This window comes from Chironomus tepperi, unplaced genomic scaffold (assembly GCF_022539635.2).
Source record: "Chironomus tepperi strain 1889 unplaced genomic scaffold, CSIRO-AGI_Ctep_v1 contig_395, whole genome shotgun sequence".
Lineage (NCBI taxonomy): Eukaryota > Metazoa > Arthropoda > Insecta > Diptera > Chironomidae > Chironomus > Chironomus tepperi.
Window position 1 is genome coordinate 507,224 of NW_027226517.1, and position 13,916 is coordinate 521,139.

The window sequence follows — 13,916 nt, forward strand, 5'->3', positions numbered from 1 at the left end:
GGGACCTGTGACAGACAAAAACCATACAAATTCTTGATAATCGAATTAGAAATGTGCTACGGATGCGTTTTGACGAGGGTCACGGATGTTACACATTTGTCCTTTTCAGTGCACTTTTTATTTTTTATTTTTTATTATTGAATTATTTTGTAAAAATTTATGAATTGATATTTTCAAGAACTCTAATACCATTTTGGTAAAATAAACAAATCATCATCATCATAATTTTGCATCTCTGATTCTATGCCAGCACATTAAGCTGAGATTCTCACATTACTGCTCTGCGTCATGTAGCTTTTGGAGCTTGAGGACGTCTGTTCTCTTGTAGATTCCAACGAAAAAGAATGCATCCTGTAAATTTAATCATTTCGAGCATTTTAACGACCTTTTAACAATAAATTGTCAATATAACGTGAAGGTTGCTAAATTTAACTGACGTAATCGTATTTTAGCACCATTTTGCGGACACACCCGAGCGACACGGTGCCATGAACCAGATTTTTTTCTATTAAAATGATTGAAATTCTTTCTTCGCGGTGCTTTAATGGCAACTTTGCGTTTGATCTTTAATGCGACGACGATGCGGTAATCTAGCGAACACGATGCGCTTAAGGTTTCCCAAAGTCTCGATGTGGATAAATTCTCGAGGACGTTTTAGTTTCCGTCTCGGCATCGAGATTCATTTGTTGTGCTGCTCGGAAAAATCAAATTTATGAGCTCGTTGAGCTTATTGTCATCATCTTTTTAATTAATCTATGATCAAGACTAAAATATCCGGATTAGCTGTAAATTTTTTGCAGTAAATGCTTCTTGCAGATGTAATTGAGCATCAAATAAGAGGAAGCTTTATATTAGCCGCAAAAAGGCACTTTAAATGCCAAGTTTCCATGACTATTTGAACTCGATTCGATCAATTTCAAAGAAATATACTAAGTACCACTTTAAGTTCATCAATTAAGTCTTAAAGTGTCTATAGCACCTGAAATTCTTTAGACATGATCAAATTATTCGACATTTTAAAATTTGTGCATCTTGTTAAGGAATAATGAGCGACAGAATAGGTCAGAAGCAAGACCAGACAGGACAGAAAATTCAAAAAGCAGCACAGAATTAATTGATTTTAAATTTTATTTTCAAAATATTGTGGCGTCTACAAAAAACATCCAAACATCTTAATCTGACCTCAGGGTCAGCGCTATTGTAAATCACAACAATATGAGCTACTGCTGTTTACAAACAAGTCCATAACAATGTCCACTCAAAAAACATAAATGAACACCTTGTTAATCCACAACAAAAGAAAGTGCTGTCAACATCAATCAAAACAGTAGCTATACATGATGTAATTCAGCTAACAGACATAAACTAATATGTTTGAGATTAGATGACTTAATTTATTGAATCCCAAAAAAAACCATTAGCGGTAATAAAAATTGCAGTAAAGTTCTTTTGCCGGTCATTAATAAGCATTATGTCATTTTCTCATTCTATTTGATTTGAAGAAAAAAAAATGACGACTATAATTCAAATAGAATTCTGTAATATAAAAAGGAGGTGCTGAAAGTCAAAAATTATCATTCAGTTCCAAATCGTTCTATCGACGAGAGTAACTAAGCAATTTAAATTTAAAGCTTTTTTGCAGTAATAAAAAGTTAAACTTTGTCAAAATGGTGAGTTTTGTGAAGCTTTTGGTAGGAGATTGTTCTTGAGCGACATTCAAACAAGGTCGTGAAACTGATCAATTACATTGAAAGACACACGGTTTGAAAAAGTCGAAAAATATTGTCAACAGGCCAGCATGACTACCAAATGGCACAAATCAGTTAATTGCTCAAAAATCCGACCCCAGGATGACATGACTCTGACTTGGTAACGTACTTACTTACTAACTTCGCTGGTCGTACAGATCAATTGTGATCCATGACCTCCCACAGGAGTCGCCTGAAGCTGGCTTCCACTTGCCAATTTCCAATACTGCTCTGACTTGGTAACGTATTCGGCTTAAATCCGGTACCATGCTAGATTCACGAACGGCTGTTGGTAGATTTTGGATCAATTAACTAGCTTGTGCTATTCTGGATTCTAGCAAGAAGCCGAATTTTGTCGAATCCGACTCGAAACTCAGATTAACGCTGGTCTAAGGATTTTTTCACATCATGTGCATTTCATGTACATTTTTGATCAGCTCCACATCCTTGAGTTCATCAACTAAATTAGAGGGAATTTGTAATTGGGAAGAATTCCAAAATATGTGACCCGAGTGGAGCAGGCGGCAATTAGTTGACCGCAGTACGTCTACTTATATACAGAGCTCTCAGTTGAATTAGATTTTGTATGGAAGATTCAACTCAAGTTGGTTTGAATCCATATAAAATTCCAATTGACTTCAAGTTCTGGTTATAAACTTGACATTCTATTGCAAGCTTCACAGATTACAAGTTAATTACTTCATCGACTAATCTCAGCCTGTTGCACTCGGGTGAAAGTTGGAAACATCAAGAACAAGAGCTCAGAATGCTTTCTCGCTATCGTGATCGGGATCGAAAATTTATCGGGACCGGGATTTCGAGAAAGCATAGAGCTCAGCCCAAAGATTCGAAAATCAGAAATAAATCATCTCAATAATTCCAAAAATTATCAATATTTTCAGAAAAATCTCATCATTGCATTTGCTCTCATTGTTGCCGTCACCTGTGATGTCTCCCATGTCGTACAAGGAGATGGATGGTACAAGGACGAAACTGGATATCACTACATTCAACCAGCAGCTAAATATGATGCCGTCGAAGAACAAGTCGTAGAAGTTGGCGCATTCACACCATACGGCGAACCAGAAGTTCAAGATGAAGTCGTTGAAGTTCTTCAAGAAATTGCCCCAGCCGCAAAGGAAGACGAATTACGCGAATATTTACCACCAAAGCAAGACGAATTCAAGAGGAAGCGACAAATTCCAGTCCGCAGAAACAAAGTTGTTCGTCGTTTCGTTAGAAGACACTAGACATAAAAATCAATAAGCTAAAATAAATTGACGACCATGGGCAAATGGATAAATGGACAATGCGAAAACAAAACATTATTTTTTTCTACTTCCAAAATGGCAGGCATTATTCAATAGGCATTTATTTCTCACTTTCATGTAATCTCACTCAAAAGAATTCTTTTTCAAATAAATCGCAACTCCTTTCAAAAGGAATCTTTTAAGGTTTTTATTTCCTTTAATTTATTGCTGCAATTAATTTCAGTCTCGTTTATTGGATATACCTCACGTTTATTTTTGAATGTCACCTTCAAAAAAAAGCAGTGTTTGTGTTAAGATGATGCGATTTTGACAGTCTGAAAATTAACATTTTTATTGGATGCACTGTTGTATCTCCTACACTGTATGGAGTTAATGAGAAGATTTTTTTTTTTATAAAGTTTAATCGCGGTTGGATTACTATTAAGTTAGTCAGGTGTTTATGTGAAAATGAAAATTAATAAATTAAGACTTGACAAATTTTTAAAGAATGGCATTTTCTGTATTTTGAATAAAATGAAAATTTAAAAGGCTATAAAATGGTTTTATTGACTTCTGAATCGATTCTGCCAATTAAATTGGGCAAAAAATCAAATTTGTCAATTAAGTCATGATGGGAGATCCAACAATGAATGATGTCTAACACGAACAGACCCTTGTATCATGAGAAGCCATGAGCAGGCTCATGAGAATGCTCATAAAATTGAACATGTTTTATTACTTTGATGCGCAATCTGTGTACCGACATTTTTTGCAAATGCCATGAATCGTATGCCGTGTAGTTTTGGTCGAGGCTTACTATCAAGGTGTGCCGCGAAAAACCACCACTGCTCTATTTAATCGATTGAACATACTCATGAACACGTTCATTTAAATGAGTAGTGAACATAATATTTGGATAAATAAGTCTGAACTGATTTCATTTTAAACTAGATTGTTAAGTTAATTTTAAATACTCATCTATGTCTTGAAGATCAAGATCAAGGTCACTAAAATATCATCCCGAGTTTTACAGCTTTTGATTAGTTGGCTATAAGTTTATTGATAACTATGACATTTTATGACAAGTTCCAAAATTATCAATGCTCGAAATCGACTTGAATTTTGTATAAAGTCAAGTCGACTCAAGTTGACTTTTTCATACAAAATCTGAGTCGACATCGAGATTTGAAAAATTTCAATTTTATTTCTAGACCTATGAAGGACTTTCAAAGCATGTGCCACTCGGGCAGAGCAAATTAATTAAAATTCGATAGTAGTCAATAGATGTCGCCTGAAGCAGGTTTTATCGCAAAATATAATCTAATAGTTTATGATATCAAGTTCAATACCATCTCTATTGATTTTGCCAGACATTTTTCAAGGTCTATATTTTTATTATTTTGTTTGAAGAATTCTTTAAAGAATACGCAAAGCATACAAATTAGAAATATTGGAAAATCTAGAAGTGTGTGAGCCTATCCCGATGCCGAATTTCACTGAAACTAGCTTCAGAACTGGTGCCAGATTATTCTCTATTTCCTCACTATTTGCTTTCTGGGAATTCTCCACTGAAACAGATGTTTGGATTCTTGTATTTCAATTCAAGAAAGGAAAAGCTTTGCAACGTAAAGATCGTACAGATCAACTATGATCCATGGCGTCCCTCAGATGACGCTTAAAGCTGGCTCAATCGCTAGGTTCTACCTGTCAATTGCCAATACCTAATGCAGCACTGCTTCTTCCGTCAGCTTTCTTTCAGGAGTTCTTTGAAACTAGAGTTGTCAATTATTTGGGTTTTTACTATTTGTACAAATACCAAATACCCAAATATCGAGACCCCCAAATATTGTACAAATACCAAATATTTTCGGAAGCATGGATATGACCTTAAAACATCTGAATTTTCAAAAAATTGCCTGTATATTCACGCTTAGTGTATAATTAGTAATAACAATCAACTTAGAAGTAATGAAATTAATTGTTTTCCAAAGAATAATAATATAAAATAAGTAAAATATTAACTTCTCTTCAGTCATATAATTAGGAAATTTCGACTTAAAATATTCTATGCAGAGAAGGTTCGTTCAACAATTGTTAATGTAGTTTGAATGGACTTCAATGAAATAAACTGCACCTCTAACTTCTCAGTCCTGTTTTTAGTACCTTTAAATGACTTAACATATTGTTCTATGTCTATTCATGAATACAGCCACAGCCATTCTAATCATAAGGATATGAAGTGCGAATTTCTATCTCTTAGTCCTGACTTTCTAAACCACAACATGTGTTAAGTTTTTGTATTCATTACATATTTAATCAAAACAATGCTCAACAATTCTAAAAAAATACTTGAAAAATACTACATAAATTTTTTAAAAAATATTGCAAATTTTTATATTTGAAGATTTTTGGGAAAAATTTCATACTTGCTTTACATTTAACTCTTATATTGGTAGATACAAATTATTTGGTTTGAAAATACAAATTATTTGGTGACCCAAATAGTTTCAAAATTGACCAAATACCCAAATATTGGTATTTGTAATTGACAACCCTATTTGAAACAACATCAAGAATTATGAATCAAAATTTACGTTCCTTATTGGAATTGTTACTTTTTAATTAGTACGTAAGCTATGCAAACGTTCCATTTGTACCCAGAAATAGAACATTCCCAATTTTTGGACGATTTTTGAATTATTTGTCAAATATACTATAATATATTTAAGGAACTGTTTGCGATATCCCCTTTGTCACTTCCTCCCTTTTATCACTATGTCTCCTCTGTCTGTTGCCAATCCACAATATCTATGAATCAATCCATTATTTATACAAATGGACTTCTTATTGAACTTTCTGTTTCAAGTTCCTCATCTTCTTCCTTTAAACTTCTTCATCCCTCAACAACTACCTACAATAAAGTCAATTCAATTCGCGACTACTCACTTAAATAAACAGCAGGAAATTTCAACAGTGGCTCAATGAAATGTCCTTCTATAATAATAATTGCAAAAATATATTAAGTAGGCATATATAGACTATTGTTTCAGCTGCATGAGTTAATGTAAACATTAACTAAAACTGGTTTGATTGCAAATTAGAATCAACTGTTTAATTTCTTTTAATTGTTCAACCATGACGTTAGGATAAGTCAAACAATATTTTTGGATTATAAAAGGAAGGTACAGATGGGCTGAAATTATCATTCAGTCTTCGGTCTTTAATTCGACAGCAGTAGAAAATCTCAAAAAAACAAAAAAACTTTAAAAATGGTAAAAATATTTAAGTAAATTAGACCTTATTGACTCTAATATGTAAACATAATTAACATTACAGAAAAGCATCATTATCGCATTCGCTCTTATTGTTGCCGTCTCATGTGATGTCTCACATGTTGTACAAGGTGAAGGATGGTCGAAGGACGGATCTGGATATCATTACAGTAAACCAGAAGTAAGATTTGAATCACCCGATGAAGTTGTTCCAGAAGAAGAGCCAGTTGTTGAAATTGCCACCGAAGAGCCAGTTGAAGAGCCTGTTACAGTTGTGTTGACTGAAGAGCCAGCAAATGACTACTTGCCACCAGCAAATGACATCAGAGAATATCTTCCACCAAAAACTGAAGAAGTCAAGAGAAAGAGACAAGTTCAAGGACGTAAAGTCTATCGTCGTTTTGCAAAGAAGCACTAAATCATTATGGTATATGTGGACTGATCGATTTATGACTACGACAAGGCAATAAATCAACATCGAAAGAAGAAGTAGAGAAGAAAATAGCTTAAACAACATCGGATGATGATGATATCTACATTAGATGTCTATACATCATTGAAATATTCTTTTAAGGGCTGTTCATTCGATTTAGATTTTATTAAGCATGTTCAATTCTTTGTTTGTTGTAAAACTTGATAATAAATTGCAAATTCCTTAAAAAGGAGAATTATTTTGTGTATTTCTATAAATTTGTAGGTACTTTGAATTGGGATTGTACTTAGCCAGGAAGACACACAGTCAAGAAACGGCTGTTTCGACCGTCGTTCCGACGACGCAGAGAGCGAGAACAGCGAAGAATTTCATTTTGTATAGATTAGTTAAGTGATTCAAATTAAAAGCTTTAAGCACAGTCAAGCACACCTAGAGTCGGAATTTTAATCATTTCTACACTAAATCAACCAAAATTCAAGAAATTCTTCAAAATTTTGAATGTTGTTCACAAATTGATCTGTATGGCCAGTATATGTAATACTAGAGTGACAATAGGTAGTCACTATGACTCTGCTAATTCTCATCGTAGATAACAAGACGTAAAAATTATATGATTGAGCTTAAATGTAGTCTGTCAGAAAAATGAGTTATTTACGCTAGCTTCACTCTACATCACAAAAAATGCAATATTCAAAAATCCTCGGAACCCAAGTGATACTCTAGTTTGCTAATATTAATCTTTCCCTCTCTACCCCTTTATTCCCCTGTGTTTGAACTTCTTTAATTGCTCAGTATTTTTCAAGATAAATCCCAAAATTCCCTATTAATACATAGTAATAGGAAAAGTAGTAATAATCTTTATTTTACCACAAAGGTATTTGATTTACAAATGAAATTGATACAGTTGAATTTTTTTGGTACAAAGTATTTTTAAGACACATTGATATGTAGGATCAAGTTAACAATTTTTCAAGTCAAAGTTTCGAATAAATTTAGGCTCTCGTTTCGGCGTATTACATGATTTTCAGGCTCTTTCTATCCAAATTCCAATTATTAGGCAATCTAGTAGCCCTCGTCCCTTTGTATCTCGCTACACTTCAAGTTTATTACCCGTTCCTTAATCCAACGATGCTCAGAATTTCAAATTAGGCTTGATCTCGTACATTAATTGGGGTTCATAGAATGAAATTGAGTACATACAACGCATGATCTTCTCCTCCACCAAGGCATGCTTTTTCGGGATCAAAATCGGAAATTTCTACAAAATATTATATCTTAACCTCAGAAATTAAAGAAAATGTCAATCCAGAGCTCAAAGTCGACTCTGATTTTGTACAGCATTCATTCTCATGCATGCATCACAATCCATCTCTACGACCACCAAAGCTTATAAGCAAATATATAGAAACACTAAAAAAGTTCATTAATTTGCATTGCCACTTCATCTTACTTGACTCTAACGGATCTCCATTTCCGATAGTTTCCAACAATAAAAGCACCGAAAATTCTGCACATCCTCATTATAATTTTATTCACGGTCAAATAACTGCGTAGTCAAAATTCCAAAAAATCATATTAAATTGCCAGAAAAATAATCTCAAAACAGATCAATGAATTTAGCTGCCTGAAATGAGAGATTATCCTCATTAAAAGCTCATTGAGTATCCATCGATCACACACAAAATTTACTTAACTCATCACATTATGATCGTTAGTAGTCAATGTGCCATAAATCCAAATTATCTTGTTGAATATATTTACGCGGTTGAGCTAATCTTGACTATAATCCGCTTCTAGCAGATGGCTTACATCATCCAGCACATGTCATATTCTCACTTTCATTTCGTAATCCACCAAATAAATGATACAACGCAGCTTTCATATCCAGGTTATTAAACTTTAAATGACAATTGGGATTAACATATGAAGAATCGGATAAATAGACACGAGGAAATAAAAACTTATAAAGCTATTTGGATATAACATTTTAAAATATCGACTTGTTGCGCACATAAATATTTATCATTGACTTTTTTTTTTGTGTGTATCGCACATCTTATTGTGAAGAATTCCATATATGTTGCAAATTCTATTTTGTGTATCAACGGATGATGCCCGAAAAGCACATGTTGGCTTATCGATCAACAACCCGGTCACAGGATGACGTGACTCTAAATTGATGCCAAATCCGATTCGGTTTGAAATTGAAATCATGTCAGAGTCATGACGGACTAATGAAGGATTTCTGATGAGTTAACTGGCGTGTACTATTCGGGGCAATCCAATACCATGTCAGAATTACGCCGGTTTGATGTCGAATTTTAAATCGAGTAACCATATTATGCTGTTCGGAACAAGTCAGTTTATATCCGGCATCATGCCAAAGTCATGCTAGCCTGTTGACAAATTATGGATTGATTCACCATCATGTAATATTGGGACCTATATTAGGGTAAAGCCAATTTCAATCTAGCACCATTTCAGGGTCACGTAGGGTGCTATGATCATGTTGGCCTGATCGAGATATGATAGTGTAAATGTCAAAGGCATTTACGATTTGATTGAACGACTTGTGGAATTCGGGATGAGACAGTTTAAATACAGCATCATGTCAGAGTCATGTGATCCTGATACTGGAACTTGACTCCATTCACCGAATTGTCCTATTTAGGACATGTCTGTTTAAATTCCGTACCATGCCAGAGTCAAATATGACTTGCCATAGTCACATCGACCTGATGCCAGGTTTCAGATCTTTTAACCGACTTGAATTATTCGTAAAATGATGTTTTATATCCATCTCCATGCCAGGGTCACGTACAGCATACCAATGTCGCATCGGCTTAATTTCGGATTTCAAATCCATGAACCGACATGTGCTAGTCGGTATGGTAATAAAAAAATATATAAATACAACTAATTATGCATGTAGTATGTGTGTAAAAAAAATTTTATAGCCATTAATTGCATGATGATATAGAATAGCTTGTCAGATATTGCAATTTGATTCTTTTATTGACTAGAATTGGTCAATTTCTTTCATCCACAAAAATATTTCAAGTTTTTCTTCACGATATTTTTTTTAACACTTATGTGGAGCAGCGTTATCGTGGATTGTATAAAAGATGGGACAGAATGTCGAAAAAATATCATTCAGTCTTCAGCTGTTCTACTGAAAACAACACAAAATATTTTCCTTATAGAAAGTGATTTTTAATTAATTCAAAATCAACAAAAATGGTGAGAATTAAAATTTTTTTGACAAATTTATCGGAACTAACAATTATTTATCCAACAGAAACTTATCTTTGTATTTGCACTCATTGCCGCTGTCTCATGTGATGTTTCACACATCGTACAAGGAGATGGATGGTTCAAAGACGAAACTGGATATCACTATACTCAACCAGCTGCCAAATTTGATGATGTTGTTGTAGAAGAATATATTGTTGCCGATGAACCAGCATCAGCACAAGATGAAGTTGCCGAGCCAGAACCAGTCATTCTTGAAGCTCCACTCGAAACACCAGTAGAAGAACCAGTCCAAGCCCCAGTTGAAGAAGCCGTTGTTGCCGATGAACCAGCACCAGTTGAAGTTGCAGCTGTTGAAGAAGTTGTTGCTGATGAGCCAGCACCAGTTGTTGCTGATGAGCCAGCACCAGTTGCCGAAGTTGTCCCAGAAGTTAAATTGAACAACGAATACCTTCCACCAATTAAGCCAGCTGCTGATGCCAAGAAAAAGAGACAAATTCCAGCCCGTCGTGTCATCCGTAAGGTATACCGTCGTTTCGTCCCAGTCAAGAGACACTAAATCAATTACCATCATGCTGTAAAGCTAACGATCATCGCAATGAAGAAAAACTAAAACTCAAAATCTTGTCAGACACAACCGGAAAGAAAAATAAAAGCGAAAAGTGATAGCATCTATATTAGATGTCATCTTTGGGTTTCTTCTTTTGGGGATTCTTTCAAAAAAACAAAACATTTTTTTCTTTCTTTTCATGTTCAAATTCTTTTCATTTTTTAAAAATCCTGAATAAATCGCAAATTCCTATAAGAGGATATTTATGAGCTTTTTTATTTATACTTACTTATTTGCTTTTGTTTTAACAGGAATGCAACAGGAACGTGAGCAGATGTCATTGAAAAACGCGTTTACTAATAGATGCAATTTTATGGGATCTGCTGAAATGTGGTAGCAGTTTCGGGAATTTAGAACAAAAACCTGAAAATTTTTATAACTCATTAAAAAAGGAATTAAGTCAGAGCATTTGATTTTACTGGATGATTAGTGATTACTGACCATTTTCCAAGATTTTTGAAGAAATTTATGCTTTTTTCTTGATTTTTTAGAAATTTTAAACAATTTAAAAATTTTGTTGGTAGGTTTCCATTGGGAAGGCACCATTTTGGACTTTTGGAGTCAACGTTGCAAAAATCCTGCTAAATTTGTCTGAAAATTATAAAGAATTAGGTAACGCTCCACCAAAAATTCTTTTGTCGTTTAGTCTTGGTCATCGCAGAAAGGTCCAATTCGGTGCAGTTAAGGATAAATGTTGATAGGTCAACGCACCTTGTATTAGCCAGAGTCTTGTTCGACTCCGCCTAACTATGTGTATTAGAATGATGGTCTCCATAGCAAGAAATTGAGATTAGCATATGGTGGAGTTAAGCTAGGTGTGGCTACAATCACATATATTGTTCATATTACGCGTTTATCAAATTTAGGAGACCGAAAATTCAAGCTTGTAGGGAAAAAATTTAGGCCTCCAATCTTAGACGAATTATAAATTTGCATCTTAAACGCAGATAATGCAGACCTTTCGGCTCTTGGTCGGATCTTAGAGTTAAGTAGAATTTTGAGAAAAATGACTCTAATAACAACTAAATAAAACATTTTATGCAATATATTTTCAGGGAAGTCTATTCATCTATATATCTATTCAAATGTATTAATGGATAGTTTTTATTAAATGTCAATAAATTGAATATTTGAAAACTAGATGAAATTTCAATAACGCACCATATATTCCATGTTTAATATCTACGCATTATAAATTATAAGATGATCTTTTGTTTGATTTATTTTTGAAACGATCGTCATTATTTCATCGGCTCAAAGCCAATTTAGGGGTCGTTCAACTATTACGTAATGTAAAAAAATAGAGTTTTTAATCTTCCTTCTCCATCCGTAAGGAATTCTTCGTGGATTTCTTCCCACAGGCTAATTTCCTTTCTCATTAAAAGCTTCCAACTCAGGCCTATTGTTACGTAACGCCAAATATGGGCATTTTGAATAGCAAGTTAAATACCCACACATTCTTACTTTTTCCTTTCCCCTACAAGTGAAAAACTCTTTCTTTGAATATAGACCAGCTAAATGACTTCAATGTTCTCAAATCAATTTTGTCAAATCCTCCATAATCCCGAACAGAAACAAGGAACTTGCTGAATTATATTGACATGAGTTGACGGATTGGGAAAGTCGAAGTCTGATTAAAAAGCTGTTAAATGTAAGGGTATACCTTCTCGTGGTAACCCTTGATACCAGTGACGTCCGAGATATGTGCTGGGATAAGAACGTTAAATGATACAGGAAATGACAATCCAAATCACCATGTCTCAAGGGTGGCGGCCTCACCATCAGACTACGGATAGTCTGATCATATCCGAAAGCTATTTTTCCAAAGGAAGCAACACAATCATTTGTGTAGATGGGTATCCTCATTGTCTGTTCCGGTATTTAGCCAAAAATCTCCTAAATGTCATTACACTTTGCTTAATACAATTTTTACGAAGACTACGCACATAAACGTTATTCCGCATTTTTTTGTGTTACAACCAAATATAACGAGCTAATATTGAAGACAAAGAAATTTTATTGGTCTTTACAGCTACTAACTAACCTTTTAAAATTCTAATAAAAATGCTATAGCTACTTTTTTATATATTTGGTCCTAATTTGAATACATACCAATTATGTATGTTGGTAAGCAAACATTTATAGCCATTAATTGCATGATGATGTAGAATAGCTTGAAGGATTTTGCAATATGATTTTTATTTTATTGTCTATATATGGCAAACTTCTTGTCAAGCATCGTTATCATTGATAGTATAAAAGTTGGCGAAAATGGATGCATATTCATCATTCAGTCTTGGACAGTTCTACTTAAAACAACACAAAATCTTGTAAAAAATAAATCTACAAAAAAATGGTAAAATCATCAAAATTTTTGTTGGAACTAAATATTAAGTGCTCTTATATTTTCACAGAAACTCATTATTGCATTCGCTCTTATCGTTGCCGTCTCATGTGATGTCTCTCACATCATCGAGCAAGGTGATGGATGGTTTAAGGATGCTTCAGGATATCATTACAATAAGCCAGAGTCACGATTCACAGAAGAAGTTGCCGTTGAAGTTGTTGCTGCTGATGTTCCAGCCGTTGAAGAAGCTGTAGTTGTTGTCGAACCAGAAGCTGTCGTTGCTGATGAAGTCGTTGAACAAGTCATTGGATCTGACGAGCCTGTATTAGTTGAAGTTCCACTCCAAACACCAGTTGAAGAAGCTGTTGTTGCTGATGAACCAGCACCAGTTGAAGTTGCAGCTGTTGAAGAAGTTGTTGCTGATGAGCCAGCACCAGTTGAAGTTGCCGAAGTCGTCCCAGAAGTTAAAGTAAATAATGAATACCTTCCACCAGTTGTAACAGCTGCTGATGCCAAAAAAAAGAGACAAATTCCAGTCCGCCGTGTCGTCCGCAAGGTATACCGTCGTTTCGTACCAGTCAAGAGACATTAAATCAATTTTGAATTATAACGGCTGTGCTATCTCATCATGAGAAGATGTGATATGATGGTAGTCGAAATAATGATATTTGCGCACATCCAAATCGTTTTTGAGAGATTCTTTAAAGATATTTATTTATTTTTTATGAAAATTTTGTAGTTATTTTTTGAATTTTATTAATAAATAAACTGCAAATTTTTTTAAAATTGAAAATTTTAAGTTTTTTTTTGATAATTCTTGAAGAAAATTCATGCTACATAAGAGTACATTTGGGAGATATTTGGGAGCCAGCTTGAACAGCACACAGTGTTCGTTAGGAGCCGCTACATCGCTGTATTGACGAAAGGATGCAAAGTTGCACTAACGGCATCATGACGGCCGATTGCGACCTATTTTTGCAGTATACCGCAATCTGTCACTTGGG

General features: G+C 34.3%; 4 protein-coding genes across 4 annotated transcripts; all 4 read left to right on the forward strand.

Annotated features, from left to right (window-relative positions):
• Positions 1–1,563: 1,563 nt before the first annotated feature.
• LOC139096567 (uncharacterized) lies at positions 1,564–3,193 on the forward strand. Its single transcript, XM_070648303.1, has 2 exons — positions 1,564–1,670; positions 2,651–3,193. The coding sequence occupies exons 1-2, from the start codon at positions 1,668–1,670 to the stop codon at positions 2,996–2,998; spliced, it is 351 nt and encodes a 116-aa protein (XP_070504404.1). The 5' UTR covers positions 1,564–1,667; the 3' UTR covers positions 2,999–3,193.
• Positions 3,194–6,199: 3,006 nt separating this feature from the next.
• On the forward strand, positions 6,200–6,938 carry LOC139096568 (probable serine/threonine-protein kinase kinX). Its single transcript, XM_070648305.1, has 2 exons — positions 6,200–6,270; positions 6,335–6,938. The coding sequence occupies exons 1-2, from the start codon at positions 6,268–6,270 to the stop codon at positions 6,686–6,688; spliced, it is 357 nt and encodes a 118-aa protein (XP_070504406.1). The 5' UTR covers positions 6,200–6,267; the 3' UTR covers positions 6,689–6,938.
• Positions 6,939–9,814: 2,876 nt separating this feature from the next.
• On the forward strand, positions 9,815–10,765 carry LOC139096556 (uncharacterized). Its single transcript, XM_070648292.1, has 2 exons — positions 9,815–9,943; positions 10,002–10,765. The coding sequence occupies exons 1-2, from the start codon at positions 9,941–9,943 to the stop codon at positions 10,512–10,514; spliced, it is 516 nt and encodes a 171-aa protein (XP_070504393.1). The 5' UTR covers positions 9,815–9,940; the 3' UTR covers positions 10,515–10,765.
• Positions 10,766–12,861: 2,096 nt separating this feature from the next.
• Positions 12,862–13,705, forward strand: LOC139096617 (uncharacterized). Its single transcript, XM_070648352.1, has 2 exons — positions 12,862–12,921; positions 12,980–13,705. The coding sequence occupies exons 1-2, from the start codon at positions 12,919–12,921 to the stop codon at positions 13,502–13,504; spliced, it is 528 nt and encodes a 175-aa protein (XP_070504453.1). The 5' UTR covers positions 12,862–12,918; the 3' UTR covers positions 13,505–13,705.
• The last annotated feature ends 211 nt before the right edge of the window (positions 13,706–13,916 follow it).